We start from the raw sequence: 26,630 nt of genomic DNA on the forward strand, positions 1-26,630 counted from the left end.
CTGTAGCTTTATGAAACTGGTTCCCAAATACCACTCCATGAACTTCTGCCAATCCAAGATGATGTTTTTGCCAGTTTGTAATAATGACAGAAAAATATTAATATTGTGAATTGTATTCTATTTAATAAACAGTCAATTTTGAAATTAAGTCATTCCTCCTATTTAGCTATTAAGATTATTTTGCTTTTCTCAGCCCAGCGCAAGCGCCTTGGGAGGCCAAGGCAGGCAGATCACCTGAGCCCCAGAGTTTGAGACCAGCCTGGCCAACATGGGGAAACCCCATCTCTACTAAAAATATAAAAATTAGCTGGGCCTGGTGGTGCACACCTGTAGTCCTAGCTACTTGGAAAGCTGAGGCAGGAGAATCACTTGAATCTGGGAGGTGGAGATTACAGTGAGCCAAGATTGCACCACTGCACTCCAGCCTGGGCGACAGATTGGGACTGCAACTCAATTTAAAAAAAAAAAAAAAAAAGATTATTTTGCTTTTCTCAAAGCAAATTCAAAGTAATACCTGATAGTCAACTATAATTTTTTCAAACAAAAGACTTTAATTTTTTTGATTCTTGAAATCCAGTCTTGGAAACAATGGCCATAGAATGCCTATATAACAAGAGATAAGAGATTCCTAACCAATTGAGATGAAGAAATTTTCTCTCACTCTTACAAGAGTTTTTCCCCACCACAGTGATGTGTGATGGGAACCTCTGGACAAACATTTAACCTCTTTCTTCATTTACAACACAAGGCAGTGAAATTACATGATCTTCAAGGTTCTTTCCACTTCTCATAGTCTATGATTCTCTCTACATAAAGGTCATATTTTCATAATGTGTATAATGTGATCATAATATATTAAACATTCTTCAAGGTCTGCAGTCAGCTCTTGAATAATGTTATTCATTTGCTATTACTCATAGAAGCCAACAAGACCCTAACCACAAATAGCTACATTCTGGGAAATGTTTAGCATGTAACACACAATAAACTTTGGTTTCCTCCCTCTCTGACATTATTACACAAGACACTGCCTTAGTTTCTGGATCAGTGGCAAAATAAACATTATCCCTTTCCAAGATAATGACTTACCTGGAATTATTTCCAAGAGCTTAAATGACTTACCTGGAATTATTATGGTATGATCTTTCAAAACACAACAAAACACTAGAATACCTAAATAAATTGCATTTTAATATCTGTCATCAATGCAGTAAGAGACAGTATGTTAAATTTTGGGCTAGGAGCAATGTATTTATTACTAAAGGATGAAATATGTACAACTGGGATTATTTTCTGAGAGCTAATTATACAAATCGGGTCATTTTTGTCTTACCCAAGCAAATCAGAGTCAAGAGGCCAGTGGAGGAAAGCACCTGGGGCACATAGCACCTGCTCCAAAAATTAGCTGTAAAGCCCAGCTGCTGAAACTGCCTGCTATAACCCTAAGATCAGTTATAACTAGTAACTGCTGAAACAAACTGCCATGACTCCACCGTTGTCACTCTAGAGCCAATGAGCTTTCTTCTAAAACAATGTGTTGCATTTCTCTAATTTCCTAAGCTTTTCTTTGTTCTTCAGACATGCCAAAAAGCACCCCAATCTGTTTATGTGCCCCAAATTGCAATTCGGCTTTATGTACATTCTCAAATAAAATGTTTTGCATAGATTCATCTCCATATTTTTATTTTGACTTTGATTGACACTTTCCATAACAATTCCCCTCCTCTTTGAAAAGGAATGATGAATTATAAAAATGAAATGTTTGCCAGGTGCAATGGCTCACACCTGTAATCCCAACACTTTGGGAGGTTGAGGCAGGCAGATCACAAGGTCAGGAGAGCGAGACCATCTTGGCCAACATGGTGAAACCCTGTCTCTACTAAAAATACAAAAATTAGCTGAGCGTGGTGGCACACACTTGTAGTCCCAGCTACTCAGGAGGCTAAAGCAGGAGAATCACTTGAACTCGGAGGCGGAGGTTGCAATGAGCCAGGATCGTGCCACTGCACTCCAGCCTCCTCTGTCTCAAAAAAAAAGAAAAGTTATACATCAGAAGAAAATCTTATTGAATTTTCCCAAGAATAATTTAATAGGCAGTATTAATTGTGAATATAAGCAACTTGACAAAGTCTAAACCACCTGGTGCTCAACAAAGCATGTGCCAGGGAGACAGAGAGCAACCTGCACACCCCATTCTTCTCGAAATGAAGGGATGTCCTAAGGTTTTGTACCCAGCTGGCTATGAAAATGTAAACACCCAGGTACAGTACATATGATTCCTTAGATTATGAGATATTCTCAATCATAAACAAGTGAGACTAAGAAAGTAAACGATGAGCGTAATTATTAGTATAGCAAGCTTCCTATATTTCACTTAGGCAATATATATATATATATATATATATATATATATATTTGAAGGTCTACTAGATATAAGGCATGTGCTTAATACCAAGAAAAAAATAAAAAGATGGGCAAGATAAAGTCAACATTCTCAAGGTACTCGTGCATGATACTCGTACCACTGCATGATTATGTGTGACTTTCTCCATCTCCATTTGAGGCAGTCACTACTCTATCTGCTGTCTAGTAACTATGAATTATCCTACTCTATTATTTCAGACCTTTTATTGGTTCCCTAAATGGTTCCTTGTATCACCTATATGTATGCCTATAAACTTGAGTCTCATTAACTTAAACTATTTTGGAAGCACTTACATCTTCTGTTCTACATTATCAACTGCCTGCATTACTTTATTTAAGAAACTGGAAGTGAGGGAGGGAACCTGCCCATTCTTGAAATTACTTTGCATTAGACATAAGTTAGCACTGGACTTTTAAATAATAGTTTTCCTGAAATTAGCAGCCACAATTTTCTAATAGCCATGTCCTTCTTATATTACTGCTATCATGTAAAGGAGACCTCCCTTGAGTTCATTAAACAATGTGCTTAAATGAAGAAATAAAATCAGGGAAGTCCTTTTCCACCCTGAAAAATTCTAAGTAACTAAATGGCTATGTAGTAGTATATGTCAAACATACTAAAATAACAAAAGTATCTTTACTTGTACAGAAACACTACATCAAAATATATGCCAAACACAAAAACTCTCTTAAGAAGCTACTGTTTGCCAGAACAATCAGGCGAGAGAAAGAAATAAAAGGCATTCAAATAAGAAAAAAGAAAAAAGTCAAATTATCTCTCTTCACTGACAATATGATTGTATACCTGGAAGACCTGAAATACTCCACCAAAAGGCTTCTAGAACTAATAAATAACTCCAGTAAGTTTCAGGATTTAAAAAATTAGTGTAGAAAAATCAGCAACATTTCCATATATGAATAATGTCCAAACTGAGAGCCAAATCAAGAATGTAATCCCATTTGCAATGGTTACACACACACACACACACATACACACACACAAAATACCATCTAACCAACGAGGTTAAAGATATCTATAAGGAGAACTACAGGACACTGCTGAAAGAAATCAGGACAATACAAGCAAATGGAAAAACATTTTATGCTCATGGATTGGAAGAATCAGTATTGTTAAAAATGGTCATACTGCCCAAAGCAATCTATAGATGCAATGCTATTCCTATCAAACTACCAATGTCACTTTTCACAAAATTAGGAAAAACTACTCTAAAACTCATACAGAACAAAAAAGAGCCCAAATATCCAAAGCAATCCCAGGCAAAAAGGACAAAGCTGAGGCATCATATTACCTGACTTCAAACTATACTATAAGGCTATAGTAACCAAAACAGCATGGTACCAGTACAAAAACAGACACAGAGACCAATGCAACAGAAAAGAGAACCCAGAAATAAAGCTGCATATATCTACAACCATCTGATCTTCAACAAAGTCAACAATGACAAGCAATGGGGAAAGGACCCCCTAAACTATAAAAATCCAAGAAGAAAACCTAGGAAATGCCATTCTGGATACTGGCCTTGGCAAAGTCCTCAAAAGCAACTGTACCAAAAACAAAATACACAATTGGGAACAAATTAAAGAGCTCCTGCACAGCAAAAGAGACTATCAACAGAGCAAACAATCTACAGACCTTTGTTGGATGCACAGTTTGTGAATATATTTTTTGTGAATATTTACAGATTCACAAATATTCACAAACTGTGCATCCAACAAATATCTAATATCCAGAATCTATAAGGAACTTAAACAATTCAACAAGCAAAACACAACTCCACTAAAAAGTGGGCAACACACATTAACAGACATGTCTCAAAAGAAGACACACAAAATTAGCCAGGCAAGGTGGCACATACCTGTAGTTCTAGGTACTCTGGAAGGGATAAACAAATTGCTTAATTTTTCCTAACTTAACCTCGTACTTTTTTTTTTTTTTTAAGAAATTTTTGTTACCTCTGAAAATAACTGGTCAGAAACGTCTAAATATCTAAACCTGATGTTAGGGCACCCTTAACACAGTCTGCAGATGGAACATGCCTGTGTATATACGGAAGAATGCCCTCCATAATGACAAATAGTATGATTACTGGAAAGAACACAGTTTGAGGGTCAAGCAGAAGCCTGGGTCCATGACTGTGTGACTGAACCTGTTAGCTTCTTCTTGCATAAAATGAGAATAATACAATTGGACCAGGTATGGCGGCTCATACTTGTAATTCCAACATTTTGGGAGGCTGGGATGGGAGGATTGCTTGAAGCCAGGAGTTCAAGACCAGCCTGCGTAATACAGTGAGACCTTACGCTCATTAAAAAAAAATTGTTTTTAATTAGCCAAACATAGTGTCATGACTTATAGTCCCAGTTACTCAGGAGGCTGAGGTGGGAGGATCTCTTGAGCCCAGGAGTTCAAGATTATAGTGAGCTATGATTGGACCACTGCACCTGGGCCTGGGTGACAAAGGGAGACTCTATCTCTAAAATAAATAAACACACAAACTCAGTTGTCATAAACTCAACTGTTTGTATGTATATATGTATGTATGTATCTATCTATCTATGTATGTATCAACTCATGGATTATTGATGGCACTTGAGTTCCAGGTATCCTTTATCTATCTGAGTTTTTAAAAAAGCAGAGCAGAGTTTTATGTAAATTCTAACTCCCTGTTGAGATTCTCTATTTGTTGAGTTATTGCTATAACCCTTTCCTTTAATTCTTTATACATAGTTTATTTAGGTCTTAGAACCTATTTATAATAGCTGCTTTAAAATCCTTGTCTGTAAAATTTAACATCTGGAGACAATGAGCTATGATTTCTATTGTCTGCCTTTTGATCACTGCCACAATTTCCTGTCTCTTGGCAAGTGTCATAATTTTATATTTAAAAATAGACATTTTATAAACTATGGTATAACAACTCTGGATTCTATGAAATCGGTCTTCCTCCACAATGTGCTAGTTGCTGATTTCTCTGCTCAGTTTTATTATTTCTTTTATTCTTGCTTTACTTTAAAGCCTGACTTTCAGGGTCTGGCCATGTATCTATGTATCTTAGTGGGTAGCCAACTATTCAACAGAGAATTTGCTCAAATACTCCAAGTCAACAAAAATTGTTTTCCTTTGCCAAAGGATCTGCACATCTACCCAGATTTTTCTTTCCACTGGATCCTTTTTTATGGTTCCTCTGCATCCACAGCTAATCATTATCTTAGGCTGAAAGAGCCACTGGCTCTCAAAGCACACAAGCCACCAAAACAGTAATTTCTGCAGAAAATGCTGGTAGGCATATGCAATACCTGCCACTCAGAGATGAGTGAGAATTTTCCAAGCACAGCAGGTAAGGTACTAGTCTTCACAACCTTTCTCACCCTGGAAGAACCTCTACACCAACTAATCAACCAACCAAACGTAGAAGAGGAAAAGCACAGAGTGGGATTGGCACTGTGGTTGTGCAAAGATTAGCAGTTTCTCAAGCTTAAACACTTTTCAGATTATCATATGCCTTTGGGTGAGTTTCAGAGTACTGCAATAGTTGTTTTCATCTATTTTGCAGATGCCATTAAATCTAAGTCACAAACTCTTACCATTTTTTTTTTTTTTTTTTTGAGACAGAGTTTCTCTGTCACCAGGTGGGAGTGCAGTGGCAGGATCTCGCCTCACTGCAACCTCCGCCTCCTGGGTTCAAGCAATTCTCCTGCCTCAGCCTCCAGAGTAACTGGGACTACAGACGTATATCACCACGACCAGCTAATTTTTTTTTTTTTTTTTGCATTTTTAATAGAGCCGGGGTTTCACTGTGTTAGCCAGGATGGTCTCGAGCTCCTGACCTCATGATCCGCCTGCCTCGGCCTCCCAAAGTGCTGGGATTACAGGTGTTAGCCACCTCACCTGGCCATTTTTTTGCGGGGGGGGCGGGGGACAGAGTCTCACTGTCACCCAGGCTGGAGTGCAGTGGAACCATCTTGGCTCACTGCAACCTCTGCTTCCTGGGTTCAAGCAATTCTCATGCCTCAGCCTTCCGAGTAGCTGGGATTACAGGCGCATGCCACCACAGTGGGCTAATTTTTGTATTTTTAGTAAAGACAGGGTTTTACCTTGTTGGCAAGACTGATCTTGATCTCCTGACCTCAAGTGATTTGCCCGCCTCAGCCTGCCAAAGTGCTGGGATTACAGGCGTGAGCCACTATGCCCAGCCCACAAACTCTTACGATTCTTAAATGTATTTATTTCAGTTTCTCTTCCACTACTATATTACAAACTACTCTGGCAGTCCTTCTTACTCTTTTACATCTACTGCAATATTTCTCATTCCTTAAGATCTAACCTATGCTGCTCCTTCTCCATGAGGCTTTTTCTCAGTAATTCATGTACACCGAGCTCTCCCTTCTCTGAATTCCTATCATGCATCATTATTTCATAATTATTTTGCATATGTTGTACTTTTTCTTTTCAGCCACATTCATAAGTCTTTGGGGAAAGAAATTGGGTTTTCATGATTTTGTATCCTTATCCTATACCTGGCAAAGTGCTGAGTATACAGTAAATTCTCAAAGGCTTTATGTCTCAAAAAATTTACACTTGAGGCCAGGCATGGTAGCTCACACCTGTAATACCAACACTTTGAGAGGGTGAGGTGGGCAGATCATGAGGTCAGAAGACAGAGACCATCCTGGCCAACATGGTGAAACCCAGTCTTTACTAAAAATACAAAAAACTTAGCCAGGCATGGTGGTGCACACCTGTAGTCCCAGCTACTCAGGAGACTGAGTCAGGAGAATTGCTTGAATCCAGGAGCTGGAGATTGCAGTGAGCTGAGATCATGCCACTGCACTACAGCCTGGAAAACAGTGTGAGACTCTGTCTCAAAAAAAAAAATCTACACTTGAAGAAATGTGTCTTGTAGCCTATGAAGTCAAGCAATACCATTAGGAAACAATAATCAAGACTCCATGACCTAACCATGTTTTTTTAGTAGTAGTAGTAGTAGTAGTATTGAGAAACAAATCTTTATTCTTTTAAATTACCAGGCCCAGAGAGAGACGTTTAAATAAGACAGCAAACATATACACTTTTGAATCATATATTTACCTCTTGAAACCTAGTAATTCCTCACCTATTATCAGGTTAATTTATAGCTACAATGTTATATTATTAACACGTCCTTCCCTTCTCCAATGCCACATAATCTGAAGTGTACACTATTTACTGAAAGCATGAGGCAGAGACTGCTAGTAGCCAACCTAATATCCATTTTGATCATTTTCCTTACTAACAAAACCTTAATCATTTCCAAGCTTTCCCTGAAGCTAGAAGTTCAATTTGAGAAAATGCAATAACTGGAAAGATATTTCTATTTGTTCACAGTATTATGGTAAGAAATAAAAAAGAAAATTCATGTAAAAACATTTAGAACAATGTCAGGCACATGCTATAGTATCAATAAATGTCATTTACTGTTAATAATAATTATATAATAAAAATAAGTTATTATTGCCACCCAGTGGTAACTTCTAATCCAGTATAAAAAGGCCATGATAAGTGATCATATTAGAAACACTAAACTAAAAAATATTTTTCTCAATGTGAGGGTATATTCTAATCTATTCCTGGCTTTATTTTGGCTCCTACTATCACCCTGCATATGAAAAAATAGCAGAGAAAGCAGTTTAGTGACTGAGTCATGGGAAACCCTAAATATGTTTTACTTCCTCCTTCTTCTCTCTTATGAGAGCTTAATCTTATAGTTCCGAAGATTTTATAACAACAAAGTTCGCCCTCTGGAATAATAAAAATTTGTAATAGGTGATGCAAAGAATTTTTTAAATTTCCTTACCCAGAAGATCCAATGCTCTTACAAACACCAAGGAGGGGTCTTTTTTCAGCAAAGTTATCACATTTTTGAGCACCTGATAGGGAGGATAAAATAAACTGTAAGCTTTGAGAAATATCATTATATACTTCCCATTATTTTCATGCTTTCAAAATACTTGAAAAATATTCATTTTTAAGTTGATATAATTTATATAATTGACTGAATAAAAAGTAGAAAAGCAACTATATATTACCATTATATATTATATATGTAATCATTTTAAAAAGTTAATCAGGCTGGGCACAGTGGCTCACGCCTGTAATCCCAGCACTTTGGGAGGCTGAGGTGGGCGGATCATGAGGTCAGGAAATCGAGACTATCCTGGGTCAACATGGTGAAACCCCGTCTCTACTAAAATACAAAAAAAAATTAGCCAGGCATGGTGGCAAGTGCCTATAGTCCCAGCTACTCAGGAGGCTGAAGCAGAGGAATCGCTTGAACCTGGGCGGCGGAAAATGACATGAACTGAGATCGCGCCTGGGTGACAAAGCAAGACTCCATCTCAAAATAAAATAAAAAATTTTTTTTCAAGTTAATTGTCATTTTTTTCTTTTTTTGAGATGGAGTCTCGCTCTGTCACCCAGGCTGGAGTGCAGTGGTACGATCTCGGGTCACTGTAACCTCCTCCTCCCAGGTTCAAGCAATTCTCCTGCCTCAGCCTCCCAAGTACCATGCCCAGGTAATTTTTGTATTTTTAGTAGAGACGGGGTTTCACCATGTTGACCAGGCTGGTCTTGAACTCCTGAGCTCGGGTGATCCACCTGCCTCAGCCTCCCAATGTGCTGGGATTACAGGCGTGAGCCACCATGCCCAACCTGAACCAGCATATTTTTAATGTGTTAATTGGCACCAATTTCAATCTTATACACATTCTCCATGAGATTAGAAAACCATTCCATACCCCACCAACTAATTACCTAAAACTAGTATAATCTTGATGTCAAAACTAAATAAAGGTAGTTCAGGACTAGAAAATTGTAAAGTAATAGGTCATTCCCATTGATACACACAATTGCAAAAATCCTTAAAATATTAGCAAACTAAATAGCAACATCACAGAATCTTTAAAAGCCACAATAATTGATAATGCCAGTACTAAATGTAATACAAAAGGACTATATAACTAAATTTAACTATACACATTGACCCTTATTTAAGAGCTCCTCAAAAAATCCAAAAATTTGACAAAATTTTCTCATCATATTTATCAAAATTGAAATACAAATAATCTTTAATCCAATAAGTCACTGCTAGGAGTTCATCTTACATACATATTCAGACATGAGAGAAATAAATTGTATATAAGATTATTCACAACAGCATCATTTATAATACCAAAAGATAAAAATATTCAAGTTTATAATGGAATATTTCCTACCACTGCAAAACAACAGAATGAATTACTCTGTAAAAACATGTAATGAGATAGAAGATATGAAGTGGAAAAAAGGAATACACACAACAATAGGAAGATACAGAGTAATATACTACCGTTTTTATGAAGAGGAGAAAAAAGGACCTGCATACATGCATATATGAACTCCACAAGAATACATAAAAAAAATCGTAATAGTTACTTATGAGAGGGAAAATGAAAAATAATGATAGAAGAAACTTCCTTATATACTTTAGGCTTTTTCATTTTCAAACCATGTGAATATATAAATTTCCCCCAAAATATTTTCCTTTGCTTTTTAAATAAGAAGGTAAATGCCTAAGAAACAAGTAAATGGCTATTTCAACTTCTGAGTTAAGATGGTAGACCGAATACATGAGTTTCATTTCATACCTTCAGAAAATTCTAAGAAGAAAATATTAAATTAAATTGACTTAAAAAATATATAACCCCAACAAATTTTGGAAATAGAAGACTGATGACTGACTTAGCAATCATAAGTAAAATGTCAAGGTACTGCATGGGGAAAAACCTGACACCCAAATTACTTTGTATCACAGAATCTTTAAAAGGCACAATAACTAATAATACCAGGTACTGGATTTGATGGGAGATGAAGCTAAAATAAAGAAGACTAGATTTGATATTGGCTATGTGAAAAACACATCGATGCTAAGACCTTTACCTCGTTAGGCAACTCACCTTCCCCATTCCCAGCACAAAGCTGAAAGGTTACTCTCTAGAGACAGACAGAAGGACACTGGGTATAGACGAATGCAAAACAAAAAAAATGAAGAAGATTAAATGACAACACTGACACTTAATACTGAAACAGTCCTTCATTACCCTTCATGTCGCCTTTCCCACAGTGCTTCCAGGACACTAGCAGCAGAACCTTATCCTTTATTTAGGTGGGCACTTTTAAGTCTTCTCTGGGACATGCTAACAAGTCCAAGAGGAAAGACTAAAATATACTATCCATCAGAGGGTTCCAACAAACAAACAAACACCACAACCAAAGCACCTCACAATAAAGTTAAAAGTCAACAAATAATCCAGGCACAGTGGCTCACACCTGTAATCCCAGTACTTTAGGAGGCCGAGGAGGGTGGATCACCTGAGGTCAGGAGTTCAAGATCAGCCTGGCCAACATGGTGAAACCCCTTCTCTACTGAAAATACAAAAATTAGCCAGGTGACTGTAATCCCAACTACTCAGGAGCCTGACGCATGAGAATCGCTTGAACCTGGAAGGCAGAGTTTGCAGTGAGCCCAGACAGTGCCATCGTACTCCAGCCTGGGCTACAAGAGTGAAACTCCATAAAAAAAAAAAAAAAAAAGTCAACAAACAGATATGCAGTGTTTCAATTAGCCTTTCAGTTTGCCACTGACAATCATGTGCAAACAGTCAAGGATTAAGTCATCTGGAAAGCAATACTACACGGGAAGAACACATTAAAAATTAAAAATTGTCACTAATCATTTCCATGATGTAAGAGAAGATACTGCAGACATGAAACAAAATAAGACTACAATAAAAAAAATAGGTTTGGAGAATAAAAGAGAGCTCTTGAAGAATGATAAAAACAAAGCACATATTATTATTTTTTTAAGATGGAGTCTTGCTCTATCGCACAGGCTGGAGTGCAGTGGCCCGATTTCGGCTCACTGCAACCTCCGCCTCCCAGGTTCAAACGATTCTCCTGCCCTAGTCTCCCAAGTAGCTGAGACTACAGGCACATGCCATTACGCCCAGTTAATTTTTGTATTTTTAGTAGAGATGGGGTTTCACCATTTTGGCCAGAGTGGTCTCAAACTCCTGACCTCAGGTTATCTGCCTGTCTTGGCCTCCCAAAGTGCTGGGCTTACAGGCAGGTCTATATTATTTTTAAACTCAACACAAGAATCAGAGGCAAATTTAACAAGGCTACAGTAATCAAAACAGCATGGTACCGGTACCAAAACAGAGCTATAGACCAATGGAACAGAACAGAGGCCTCGAAGGCAACACCACACATCTACAACCATCCGATCTTTGACAAACCTGAAAAAAACAAGCAATGGGGAAAGAAGTCCCTGTTTAATAAATGGTGTTGGGAAAACTGGCTAGCCATATGCAGAAAGCAGAAACTCGACCCCTTCCTGACACCTTACACTAAAATTAACTCCAGATGGATTAAAGACTTAAACATAAGACCTAAAACCATAAAAACCCTAGAAGAAAATCTAGGCAAAACCATTCAGGACATAGGCATAGCCAAGGACTTCATGATCAAAACACCAAAAGCATTGGCAACAAAAGCCAAAATAGACAAACGGGACCTAATCAAACTCCACAGCTTCTGCACAGCAAAAGAAACAGTCATTAGAGTGAATTGGCAACCAACAGAATGGGAAAAAATTTTTGCAATCTACCTATCTGAAAAAGGGCTGATCAAAGAACTAAAACAGATTTTCAAGAAAAACACAAACAAGCCCATTCAAAAGTGGGCGAAGGATATGAACAAACACTTTACAAAAAAAGACATACATGAGGCCAACAAACATATGAAAAAATGCTCATCATCACTGGTCATTAGAGAAATGCAAATCAAAACTACATTGAGATACCATCTCACACCAGTTAGAATGGTGATCATTAAAAAATCTGGAGACAACAGATGCTGGAGAGGATGTGGAGAAATAGGAACACTTTTACACTGTTGGTGGGAGGGTAAATTAGTCCAACCATTGTGGAAGACAGTGGTCCTCAAGGACCTAGAAACAGAAATTCCATTTGACCCAGCAATCCCATTACTGGGTATATATCCAAAGGATTATAAATCATTCTACTATAAGGACACATGCACACGAATGTTCATTGCAGCACTGTTTACAATAGCAAAGACCTGGAACCAACCCAAATGCCCATCGATGATAGACTGGACAGGGAAAATGTGGCACATATACATCATGGAATACTATGCAGCCGTCAAAAACGATGAGTTCGCGTCCTTTGTAGGGACATGGATGAACCTAGAAACCGTCATTCTTAGCTGACACAAGAACAGAAAATTGAACACCACATGTTCTCACTCATAGGTGGGTGTTGAACAATGAGAACACATGGTCACAGGGAGGGGAGCATCACACACTGGGGTCTGTCGGGGGGGAAATAGGGAGGGACAGCAGGGAGTGAGGAGTTGGGGAGAGATAGTATGGGGAGAAATGCCAGATATAGGCAATGGGGAGGAAGGCAGCAAATCACACTGCCATGTGTGTACCTATGCAACAATCTTGCATGTTCTTCACATGTACCCCAAAACCTAAAATGCAATAAAAATAAATAAAAGAAAATTTCCCAGACAGAAGAGCAAAAACACAAGAGAAGAAAAAAGCATCTTTATACACACACAAGAAACTGAAAGGGTTTGGGCTCAATGTTCCAATACATAGATAACGGAAGTTCCAAAAAGAGACCAGAGAAAATAGGAGAAAATCACCCATGAAATAATTCAAAAAGTTTCACCAGAACAAAAAACTATGATTTTATCAGCTTCTTCAGGTTGTAGCACAGTAGATGAAACAGGCCAATGTCAGAGTATATTGTTTCAAGACAGTGATAACAAAGAAAACTTCTAAGAGCTACCAGAGAAGAAACAGATTCTTATAGGATCAGCAATTCAAGTGGTTGCTCCAGGTATTTAAATGATACATCTTAACACAAAATCTTTCAGCTAACATCATACAAACTGAATGCTTTTCCTCTGAGGTCAGATATAAAGCAAGGATGTCCACTCTCACCACTGTTTTTCAATAGAGTACTAGAGGTTCTATCCAGTTCAATAAGGTAGCAAACAAAGTAAAAGTCATACAGATCAGAAAGGAAGAAATAAAACTCCCTATTTACAGATAACATGATTGGTTACATAAAAATCCAGAGTAATCAACAAAAAAAACTCAAGAAAAAAATATACTAGAGTAAGTTAGTTCAGCAAGTCACAGGTTATAAGATTGGCATACAAAAACACATACTACCATGAACACGTGAAAATTGAGATTTCAAGTACAGGAGCATTTATACTTGTTCAAAAGAAATTTAAATACTGAAGTATAAATTGATTAAACGTGGACAGGACTTATGTACTGGAAACTACTATATGCTGATAAAAGAAATAGACAACATAACTACATGGAGATACATAATTGATATAAAGTTTAATGCAATTCCTACGAAAACTCCAGCAAGATTTTTTGCAATTATAAACATGAGTATTCTAAAACTTTATGAAAAGGTAAGGGAGCTAGAATAGCTAAAACAAGTTTAACAAAAGAAGAAAATGGAGGAAATCGCTCTAACATATTTCAAGAGTTATATAACTACCGTACATATGAGTTAGTGGTACTAGCAGAGGAATAGACAAATAGATTAAAGGAAGAAAAGAAAACACAGAAATAGACCACACCAATATGGCCAAATGATTTTCTTTACAAAAGTATAAAAGCAATTCAGTGGAGGAAGAATAGTCAACAAATGACCTTGAAACAACTGGATGTCCATTAAAAATAAAAAAATTAAATCTCACATTTATCCCAAATTAACACAAAATTGAGCATAGATTTAAATGTAAAACTATACCACTTTTAGAAGAAAATCTGTAGGATACAGTGTTTGATGAAGTCTTACACAAGATACCATAAAGTATAATCCATAAGATAATTTTAAAAATCAATTAATTGGATTTAATTAAAATTTTAAATTTTGCTCTATCAAAGACCATGATAGGAGAATGAAAGCACAAGCTACATCCACACTTGAAACAATACTTGCAAACAACATATCTGACAAACGACTCAAATCTCGAATATATAATCTCACAACTCAACAGTAAAACAACAATCCAATTAGAAAATGGGCAAAAGACATTAAGAGATAGATATTTCACTGGAAAGAAGAGACGGATAGCAAATCAGCACAGTAAAAGCCATTAGGGAATGTAAATTAAGAGTACAGTGAGATATCACTACACACCTACTAGAAGAGCTCAAACGATCATGACAATAGCAAATGCTGGCAAAGATGAATGAGCAGAAATTAGATGTCTCATACATTGCTAGCAGAAACATAAAATGCCACAGCAGAAATATAACAAAAATTTAAAAAACAAAACAAAACAAAAATCCCAGTAATTACCATACTGGGCATTTATCCCAGAGAAATAAAAACTTGTGTTCACAGAAAAACTTGTGCACAAATGTTAATAGCAGGTTTAGATATAAGAGTCAATATCTGAAATCACCCCGATGTCCCTCAACAGATGAATGGTACATCCATACCAGAGAATATTAATCAACATAAAAAGGAACTAACTACTGATAGACTAAACAACTTGGATATACCTCAAGAGTATTGTGCTAGTGAAAAAGCTAATCTCAGCTAGGCGTGGTAGCTCATGCCTGTAATCCCAGAATTTTGGGAGGCCGAGGCAGGCGGATCATTTGAGGTTGGGAATTCAAGACAAGCCTGGCCAACGTGGTGAAATCTCATCTCTACTTAAAAAAAGAAAAAAAATGAGTCAGGCGTGGTGGTGCGCACCTGTAATTCCAGCTACTCAGGAGGCTAAGGCATGAGAATTGCTTCAATCCAGGAGGCAGAGGTTGCAGTGAGCCAAAATCATGTCACTGCATTCCAGCCTGGGCAACAGAGCAAGACTGTCTCAAAACAAAACAAAACACTAATCTCAAAAAACTTATATATTGTATAATTCTACTATGTAATAATCTTGAATGACAGAGTAATTATTATAAGGATAGAGAAAAATGGTTCTCAAGGCTGGGGATGTTGTAGGGAGGTAGCATAAGGGAGATCTTTGTGGTGACGGAACACTGCTGTATCTTGATTGTGCTGGTGGTAAATCTGACAAAATGACATGAAACTATATACACACAAGGATACACTGGACTGTTCTGTAGTATTTTTGCAACTCCAGTAAGTCTGTTAATTGTTTTAAAATAACATTTTTTTAATGGAAGATAGAATAAAGAGAAAACTTCTTGCTAGAATTGCTTTCAAAATGATTTTCTATAATATTAAATAATTCCGGTTTGCTATTTTAAAAAGTACATGAAAAAAGAATGAGAAGCCACAAACTAGAAAGCATCTGCAAAAAACACATCTGATAAAAGGATTGTTAGCCAATACAAAAGAATCTTAAAATTCAATAATAAGAAAACACAATGGGCAAAAGACCTGAACAGTCACCCTCATCCAAGAAGACACACACAACAAGCATATGAAAAGATGCTCTAGGTTACATGTTATTCAGAATTCTAGACTAAAACAATGAGATGCCATTGGCACAGCTACTAGAACGACCGAATTTCAGAACACTGACAACACCAAATGTTGAAGAGGAGGCAAGCAAGGCCCTTCACATACTGCTAATGGAAATGCCAAATAGCACAGCCATATTGGAGGACAGTTAGGCAGTTTCTTACAAAACTAAACATACTCTTACCATAAAAAGCTGAAATCACACCCCTTGGTAATTACCAAAATGAACTGAAGACTTTTGCCCACACAAAAATCTGCACATGATGTTTACGACAGCTTTATTTATAATTTCCAAAACTTGGATGCGACCAACATGTTCTTCAGCAGATGAATGGATAAATAAATTGTGGTATATCCAAACAACAGACTAAAAAGCAATGAGCTAATGAAATGATGGAATGTTAAATGCATATTGCTCATTGAAAGAAGCCAATATAAAAAGGCTATATACTGTATTTTACCAACTACAGGACATTGTGGAAAGGATAAAACTATGGCAACAGTAAAAAGATCAATGGTTGCCAGGGATTAGGCGGAAGACATGAATAGGCAAGACACAGAGGAATTTTAAGAATTTCTAAGTTTTAAGTTTTAACTGAAACTTCTGTATGATGCTTAAATGGTGGATTATTATTTCATTATACATTTGTAAAATGTATCATTATACATTTGTGAAAATTTCTAGAATCTATACCAAGAGAATCCTAATGTCAATTATGGACTTTGGGGAATGTGTCAGTGTAGGATCATCACTTGTAACAAATGTACCACGATGATGCAAAAAGTGGGAAGTGGAAGGAGGGAGTGCCTGTGTATGGTCAGGGGGTATACAGAAACTCTATGTGTTTTTGTTTGTTTGAGATAGGGTCTCACTCTATTACCTAAGCTGGAGTGCAGTGGCACGATCTCAACTCACTGGAACTTCCACCTGCTGGCTCTAGTGATTCTCCCACCTCAGCCTCCTGAGTAGCTGGGACTACAGGCACACGCCACCATGCCCAGCTAATTTTTGTATTTTTTGCAGAAACGGGGTTTCACAATTTTGCCCAGGCTAGGAAGCTCTATTTTCTGCTTAATTTTTCTGTAAATCTAAAACTGCTCTAAGAAATAAAGCTTTTTAATTAAAAATAAATGTAATCAGGTATGGTGCTACATACCTGTAGTCCCAGATACTCAGGAGGCAGGGTAGGAGAATCGCTTGGGGCCAGGAGCCCAAGGCCAGCCCGGGCAACATGGCAAGATCTTCTTTCCCACCCACCCCACACACACAATAAAAGTAAAAATAAATGTAGCAAGCTCTTGAACACCTATATTCATTGCAGCATTATTCATTAACAGCCAACAGGTGGAAGCAACCCAAAAGTCTACTGATAGATGAAAGGATAAAGAAAATGTGGTATACTGGAATGGATTATGCAGTCTTAAAAAAAGAATAAAATTGGCCGGGCTCGGTGACTCATGCCTGCAATCCCAGCACTTTGGGAGGTAAAGGTGGGTGGATCACTTGAGGCCAGGAGATTGAAACCAGCCTGGTCAAGGTGGCAAAACTCCATCTCTACTAAAAATACAAAAAAATAGCTGGGTATGGTGGCACATGCCTGTAATCCCAGCCACTCAGGAGGCTGAAGCAGAAGAATTGCTTGAACCTGGAAGGTGGGGGTTGCAGGGAGCCGAAATCATACCACTGCACTCCAGCCTAGGCAATAGAGTGTGCCTCTGTCTCAAAAAAAAAAAATAATAATAATCTCTGGGATATAGCCAAAGTGGTGCTTAGAGGAAAGTGCATAGCCCTACATGCCTACATCAAAAAGACTTAAAGAGCACAAACTGATATTTTCAGGTCACACCTCAAGGAACTAGGGAAACAAGAACAAACCAAACCCAAACCCAACAGAAGAAAGGAAATAACCAAGAGCAAAACTAAATGAAATTGAAAAAATATACAAAAGATATAAGAAACAAGAGCTGGTTCTTAGAAAAGATAAATAAAACTGACAGACCATTAGCAAGATTAGCCAAGAAAAAAGAGAAAATCTAAATAATTAACCTATGAAACAAAACAGGAGATACTACAATTGACACGAAACACAAAAGATCATCCAAGGCTACTATGAACACCTTTATGGATGTAAACTAGAAAACCTAAAAGAGATGGATAAATTCCTGGAAAAATACAACCCTCCTAGCTTAAATCAGGAAGAATTAGATACCCTGAACAGACCAGTAACAAGCAGCAAGATTGGAATGGTAATTATAAAAATTACCAACAAAAAGAGTCCAAGACCAAATGAATTCACAGCAGAATTCTCCCAGACATTCAAAAAAGAATTGGTACCAATCCTTCTGACACTATTCCACAAGATAGAGAAAGAAGGAACCTCCCTAATTCATTCCATGAAGCCAGCATTACCCTAATGCTAAAACAGGAAATAACATAACCAAAGAAGAAAACTACAGACCCATATCCTTGATGAACATGGATGCTAAAATCCTTAACAAAATACTAGCTAATTGAATCTAACAACATATCATAAAGATAATTCACCATGATCAAGTGGGTTTCATATCAGTGATGCAGGAATGGTTTAATATATGCAAGTCAATAAATGTGATACCCCACATTATCTCTTAAACTGAAGACTGGAAAACCAAACATCGTACATCCTCACTGATATGTGGGAGCTAGGCTACGAGGATACTGAGGCATAAGAATGATGCAGTGGGCTTTGGGGACTTGGAGGGAAAAGTGGGATGGGGGCAAGGGGTAAAAGACTACAAATATGGTAGAGTGTATACTGTTAAGGTGATGAGTGCATCAAAATCTCACAAATCACCACTAAAGCACTTAACTCATGTAACCAAATACCACCTGTATCACCAACAACTTATGGAAAAATGAAAAGAAAAAAGAAGGAAATTCTGTCACGTGCTACAACATCATGGATGAACCTTGAGAACATTATAAGTGAAATAAGCCAATCACAAAAAGATAAATATTACATGATTCCACTGAGACAAGATATCTAATGTAGTCACACTAGGGTGGCAGAGGGGAAAAAATTAAAAACTTCAGTAGTCACATTCATTGTTTCAGTACAATTAGTGTCGCCATAACAGTATACCTGAGACTAGGTAGTGTAAAGAAAAGAAGTTTACTTGGCTCACACTTCTGGTGGCTGGGAAGTTCAATATTAAGTAGCTGATGAGGGCCTCAGGCTGCTTTAACTCACAACACAAAGCAGAAGGGAGCCAGTATTTGCAGAGATCACATGCCAAACAGCTTGAGAGGCTCTTTTTAACAGCCAGCTATTCTGGAAACAAAGAGTGAGAACTCACTCCCTCCCAAAGGAGAGCATTCATCTATTCATGAGGGATCTGTCCCCATGACCCAAGCACCTTCCACCAGGCCCCACTGTTACAGAATCCTTAGAGTGTCACTTTGCCAAGTGGAAACCTCTGGGCCAGTGGCACCTCTACCCAAGTTTTGCTCAGGCCCACTGGGCCCACTCAGCCTGGCAGGCTGCACTCAGCTCACACTACCAGGCTGGATCTCACGCCTGCCAGGAACAAGCAGAGTGGTGAGGGATGTGTGAGTGAGTGAGCATGGGGTCCAGACACTGCTCACAGCCAGGCATGCTAGCTGTGGCAGGGCAGGAAGCTCCAGGTGCCAGCACGAGACCCATGCACAAAGCTCCCTCCCTGCCAACTCAGAAGGAAGTGGGGCTTCTGCCTGTTCCTAGCTCCCACCAGCTCCGTGGAGCATGCAGTCCAGGAGGAGCCACTGCCTTGGCCACCGCTGCCACCACCACCTCCCAACATTTCTGACATTTGCTATAATGGGGATCATATTTTAACATGAAGTTTGGAGGGGACAAATATCCATAGATATATGGATACATAAATACATAAGAAAGATAAACACTAATTTCAGTTAGCTAGAAAGGGACTTAACTCTTACGGGTTTAGGAAGAAGAAAATATTTGGAAAGTGTAGCCAGGGGACTTCAAAATTATCTCTTACGCTGGGTGATAAAAAGCATTTTTATTGTCTGTTTTTTAGAAATGGTGTCTTCCCCTGTCACCCAGGCTGGAGTACAGTGGTGCCATCACAGCTCACTGATGTGCACTCACATCATGGCTCACATGATGAGCTTACATCATGGCTTACTACAGAGGTGCCATGAGCTCACTAGTGGCTCACTCCAGCCACTAACTCCTGGGCTCAAATAAGCCTTCCTCATCAGCCTCCCAGGTAGCTAGTATTACAGGCATGCGCCACCATGCACAGCTAATTCTTTAATATTTTATAGAGATGGAGGTCTCTCTCTGTTGCCCAGGCTAGTCTTAAACTCCTGGCCTCAAGTGATTCTCCCACCTCAGCCTCCCAAAGAGCTGGGATACAGGCATGAGTCACCATGCCTGGTCAGTAAAAAGCATTTGCAGCATTAACAATCCACGTTAATTAATCTCTCCAAAAATAATGAGGTTTAATCCAAAGGACAGGTTAATGGTTATATACTGAGATTGTGACTTGACATACTGTAATACTTTTTAACTGTGATTATAATAATCAAGACTGAAAATTAAGACAAGTTCTATCGTCTCTTAGACACCAGACTATAGTATCTACACTGGAAGTTTAATGCTGTTGTGTTCTATGATTATACCTGTGAATAGCTACTGCACTCCAGCCTGGGTAATGCAGCAAGATCCCCAACTCTAAAAGAAAAACAAAACTAGCCCAAGTGCGGTGGCTTACGCCTGTAATCCCAGCACTTTGAGAGGCTGAAGCGGGTGGATCACCTGAAGTCAGGAGTTTGAGACCAGCCTGGCCAACATAGTGAAACCCCATCTCTAGTAAATACAAAAATTAGCTGGGCGAGGTGGTATGTGCCTGTAATTCCAGCTAATCAGGAGGCTGAGGCAGGAGAATGGCTTGAACTGGGGAAGCAGAGGCTGCAGTGAGCCAAGATCACACCACTGCACTCCAACCTGGACAACAGAGAGAGATTCCATATCAAAAACAAAAACACTAAAAACAACTGTTTATGAATAAAATGCTCTACAGTTATTTAAATATTTTAGAATTATATAACAGTGCCTATGTCTTTTATACAAATCTGTGATTACGTATTGAGAAAGCATCAAGAATAGGTTTGTTCAAACATAATTTACTGTACATTGTGCCATTACTCCTGCTAAACAAATCAATTTCACAGTGTACAATATGACTTTTGATCCAAGCATAAGTTAAAAATTAACAGCCTCACAGTCCACAATATTTATGTTCCAAATTAATTATAAATGAACTTCATCTATACAGAGCCAATTCTGCACTCCTACATATTTCACTTTCACCTTTAACAATACCTATTTTCCTCCTATTTCCTGGTCTTTATGAGGTCTTTACAGTTTGGACCTATATTATTCATATCAATTTGGTATTTTGATGAATGAAACATCAAGTTTTTAAAATGCAAATAATACTGGCAAGAATGTTGTGATTGTTCTGCTTTTCTCAAACCTGAATTGAAAATTTCCAGTAGTTTTCACTGACCTACTGAAGTATACCAGTCGAGTAAATCTTGCTCTGTAGATCAGGCACATAATACTTACTAAAGGTTTATATAGTTTATGGATATTCAAAGAAGCAAAAATTTTAAACTACAAAATAAAAGCCCTACATTAAGAATGGCAATAACCCCCAAAAACATTTAGTAGAAAGTCCATGCAAGGAGAAAAGACCAGAATCTACAATAAACAAGTATTTAAAAAATCTTCCAACTTTATAGAAGGCAGACTATCCAGTAAAAAAATTCTCATTTCAGAGTTAGAAAACAATGTAACGAAATCTTAATGTTCATTTAAATAATTTTATTTTGGATAGCTTGAATGAATACAACTCAAAGTGTCCACATAAAAATTCTACAATCTCATGAACATTGTAGCTATTAACTTGTTTTTTCATGCAGTATAAATAACATGTACTCTTCATGATGCCTAATGGAGTCATCACCCTCCCATAACATAATCCTCCAAATTGCAGCAGATTAACTTTTTCTATATAAAATTGTGTGTTTATTTGCATGTACAATAGAGAGAATGACGTTACACACACCTGTTCTACAGCATTTAACAGAATGTACCACAATGATTGAAATGAAAAGCGGCTAGCCAAATCCATCAAATATAAAAACTATTGCAATCCTGTTGCAAAGTCCTTTTGTTAAACTCCTTTTATTCTAAATCCTTTTAATTCTGTCCTATAACACAAAAACATTTACAAAAAGCTTAAAATCCTAATAAATCGCACAATTAAAGTAATGAAAATGGGCTTGCCCACCAAGTCACCAACTCCTGTCCCACGCAAAAAAAATTCAAAAGCGTTTGCTTGTCAGAAAATGTTAAATAATATCTCCTACCACACACACCATTGTAAACTCATTTAAACCAAAGAGTTTAAGCTCAGATATCAGCCTTAAGGATTTCCATAAAATAGAAATGGCTTCTGCCTGGGTCCAAAAATAGACCCAGAGGCAAATAAAAATCCAACTGAGGTCGAGCGCGGTGGCTCAAGGCTGTAATCCCAGCACTTTGGGAGGCCGAGGCGGGTGGATCATGAGGTCAAGAGATCGAGACCATCCTGGTCAACATGGTGAAACCCCGTCTCTACTAATACAAAAAATTAGCTGGGCATGGTGGTGCGTGCCTGTAATCCCAGCTACTCAGGAGGCTGAGGCAGGAGAATTGCCTGAACCCAGGAGGCAGAGGTTGCAGTGAGCCGAGATCGCGCCATTGCACTCCAGCCTGGGTAACAACAGCGGAACTCCGTCTCAAAAAAAAAAAAAAAAAAAAAAAAATCCAACTGATAATGAAATAACTCTACTCTTTTGATGTTAAGGATTATATCTTGAATGTAAAGATTTTATGCAAAACTATGCTAAAACTAATCAATTTTCACTAAGAAAAATATTTTCTAGAATTCCACTGAACAACTAAATTTATCATTTAAACCATTTCCAAGTATTCTGCTTCATTTTTTATTTTACTGAAATTATTTTTTTAAGATAGATTTGATTCAATCAGTTTTTCCTTGTTGAGTTTAACTTATATATTCTCTCAATGTGAGCTTTCAAGGTGCAGTCAAATTTTGCAAATCTAAATTTTATCCATAAAGTTTGATTCTATTGTCAATAAATTTTATGTGTAAATTTTTAGATTCTGTCAATGTTGTGTGCTACAAAATTCTATTTCCTTACCAAATTTTCTATAATCTTCATTATGAATTGAATAATACTCTCAGTTATTTCTTATCTACACAGAAAATTGTGAGCAATTTTTTGAGACAGAGAAGAGAGATGAAGTGAAAGATGAGATAAAGAGGGAGAAACAGGAAAACAGATGGAGAGGCTCCAGGCACCATCAACCAACCCACAAAAAAGGAGAAACAAGACATAAATCGTACTACCTTGAACTGTTTAAACTAAATATGATCACCAAAGACATCTTTGCCATTTGCCTTAAATATCTAAAATATGTGTGTACATTTTAGCCTCCACAGTGACTCCAAAAAGTTTATTAAACTATATTAAAGACAGTACTTTTTGAATGTTAAATATATGAGGTATCCCTTAACCTTTAATGGTACCTTCTATTTCACTTTGATGATCAGCCCCCCGTGCTCTTTCACAGTTTAGACTTATCAGACCTTAAAAAGCACCAAATACAAATCTTCCATTTTATAGAGGAGTAAAGTGATCTTAAGAGAGGTTAAATAACTTGTCCAAATTCTTGCAGTACTAAATGCCACATATGAACCTCAAAGCTAGACAAGAATTCTTTTCTGTTAGTTACTCTTATTCACTGAAAAAGCTACTGTCAAAAAAAAAATACATGATCAACTCATCTGCCGAAAATTGTAAACAAAATTATTGATAAAGGCTAATGCATTTAATCCCTTAGTGTTTCAATCCTCTCATCTGTAAAATGGGGATAAGTACCAATATGCCACATAGTACTGTTGTAAAAAGATAATATACACAAAGCACTAAACATGGTGCTGCAACATAGAAGAACTCAAACTTTATATACTTTGTGTTGTTTCTGGCAACTCTACAATGGTGAAACTGTTCATCTACTTTTCTAGTTAAAAAAAAAAAAAAAAGACAATATTCATATCCTTGACTCCTGTCTTGCTCTTCTTAACATTGTGCCAGTATCTCCTTATCATTTCCCCACATTGCTCACTCACTCTGCCCCCATACTGGAGTATGTCAAACACACCCCTGCCTCAGTAATGCTGCACTTTCTCCTCTCCGGTTGGAAATACACAGTTTCTCCTTGTGATCTGCATAGTTCACTTGTATACTTTGCTGGGTCTTTGCTAAAGTATCTCCTAACCAGGAAATTGTTTCTGGAGACCATCCTCCATCCTACTCTATCTCCTTATCCTGATTTGTTTCTTCACAGCACTTAACAGAACCTCATATGGTGCACATTATATATTGTTGATTTACTTATTTGCTTACCATACTCAAATGTTAACTCTATGAAACAAAAAGACTTGAATGAGAATGTTCATAATAGCTTACTCATAATAACTCGAAGCAATATTCAACCCAAATTCCATCAGCAGAAAAACTGGTAACTTGGTATATTTATATAATGAAATATACTTCACAATAAAAAGGAAAGATATATTGATGTATGCAACATCAAAAGCAGGGAAAACCGCTCACCGAAACAAAAGAAAACAGAACAGTAGAAGCTTCTGGCAGAGATGAGGGTGACTGGGAAAGCACATGTGAGAACTTTCTGGGGTGACAGAAATGCTAGCTTTACAGGGGTACAGATTACAACTCCACATACATTTGTCAAAACTCAAACTATAACACATAATTCTGTGTATTTATCTACCATAAATTATGCCTTCATTTTAAAAATTTAAGCAAATAAAAAATATGTTTAGTGGCAAAGAATATATAAACTGTTTGCATGACATCAACAGTGACTGATTAGAATAGGAGAAAAGAGGTCAGCTTTTGCTCCTTTTTTATCCACAGTATAAGAAAATCTTAATAATCAGTCTAGGTGAAGGATATGTAGGTGTTTATTATCCTATGCTTTCTACCTTTATGAAGGCTTGAAGTTTTTGAAAATAAAAAGTTGGAAAACACACAAATTAGAATAAAAAGTAATCCAATTCACTCCAAATGTTAATCACTTCAACTTTAAAAGGGACTGTCAATAATAAAACATAAGGCTTTTACAATTTGTAGTCTGGTCTCTCTAGAGAAATGTTAACAGAAAAACAAGTAACCTTAGAATAAGCACTTGGAACAACTGATGTCTTTTTCATTTCACTTGCTGACTTTAAACATGGGCACAGTCATGCATGCTCTCATACCAAAGTCAATTAATGTTCATGAGTCTTGTCAATGAGCATATTAAAATGTTTACATATTCATAGTAATATACATAGATTTTATATTTCAGATTTCCACTGACATATATTATATACATATACATTTGCAGGGGGCAGGAAATGAGACATATTGCTCTGTCGCCTATGCTGGAACGCAGAGGCACAATCTTGGCTCACTGCAGCCTCAACCTCCCAGGCTCAAGCAATCCTCCCACCTTAGCCTCCTGAGTATCTGAGACTACAGGTGTGCACCACCATTCCCAGCTAAAACAACACTTTTTCTTTTTTCTTTCTTTTTTTGTTTTTTCAAAGGTGGAGTCAGAATTAGGTACTAAAAGCCACAGGACACCCGAACAGGGACTTGAACCCTGGACCCTCAGATTAAAAGTCTGATGCTCTACCAACTGAGCTATCCGGGCTTCCTCATACTATATATATTTTCACATTCTGCCCATATGTCCAGGTAAACAATATTAATACCCTGAAATTACCTGCATAATTTTATCCATAGTAATTCAATCCTGAATAAAACAAAAAGTTGACCCTTAGTATCTGAGAGGGATTGGTTCCAGGACCTCCCTCTGACACTAAAATCTGCCAGTCCTCAAGTCTCTGGCATAAAATTGCATCGTACTTGTATATAACCTATGCACATACTCCTGTGTACTTTAAATCATCTTTAGATTATTTATAATATCTAATACAAGGTGAATGCTATATAAACAGTTATTATACTGTATTGTTTAGGCAATAATGAAAAGGGAAAAAGTCTGTATAAGTTTAGTTCAGATATAACTTTTTTTCTAAGTATTTTTGATCCATAGTTGGTTGAATCCACAGTTGTGGAAACCACAGATACTGAGAGCTGACTGTTGTTAAATACAGCAGAGTTTTTTTATGTTGTAGATAACTGTTGTAAAAAATGAGACATTAGCATACATATTGCTCTGTATCTTATTTTTCTCACTCAGTACCTCAAGTAAATCCCTTTAGGTCAACAAATATACACCTAACTCAGTATTTAATCACTTCATAATGTTACACAATATGGCTGTTAACAATTGGTTTGACCATTCCTACCAATGTACATTCAGGCTATCTGACTATAAACATCCTAGTAAAAATATTCTGGTAACGTATGGGTACTTTTGTTCATATGAAACAGACTTTCAAAAGTGAAA

General features: G+C 37.3%; 1 protein-coding gene and 1 non-coding gene across 8 annotated transcripts in view; both read right to left on the reverse strand.

The window, feature by feature from the left end:
* BCAS3 (BCAS3 microtubule associated cell migration factor) overlaps positions 1-26,630 on the reverse strand; it is a 695,431-nt gene that overhangs the window by 570,049 nt on the left and 98,752 nt on the right. For all 7 annotated transcript variants that reach the window (XM_064378433.1, XM_064378430.1, XM_064378431.1 and 4 more), the window contains exon 7: positions 8,280-8,352. In XM_064378433.1, the coding sequence (XP_064234503.1) occupies positions 8,280-8,352 (73 nt within the window). The remainder of the gene's footprint in view (positions 1-8,279; positions 8,353-26,630) is intronic.
* On the reverse strand, positions 25,796-25,868 carry TRNAK-UUU (transfer RNA lysine (anticodon UUU)). Its single transcript has one exon. It is a non-coding gene; the product is annotated as a tRNA-Lys (tRNA).

The sequence above is a fragment of the Aotus nancymaae genome, unplaced genomic scaffold (genome assembly GCF_030222135.1).
Source record: "Aotus nancymaae isolate 86718 unplaced genomic scaffold, 86718_ANA_hifiasm-v0.15.2.pri h1tg000018l, whole genome shotgun sequence".
In the NCBI taxonomy this organism is placed as follows: Eukaryota; Metazoa; Chordata; class Mammalia; order Primates; family Aotidae; genus Aotus; species Aotus nancymaae.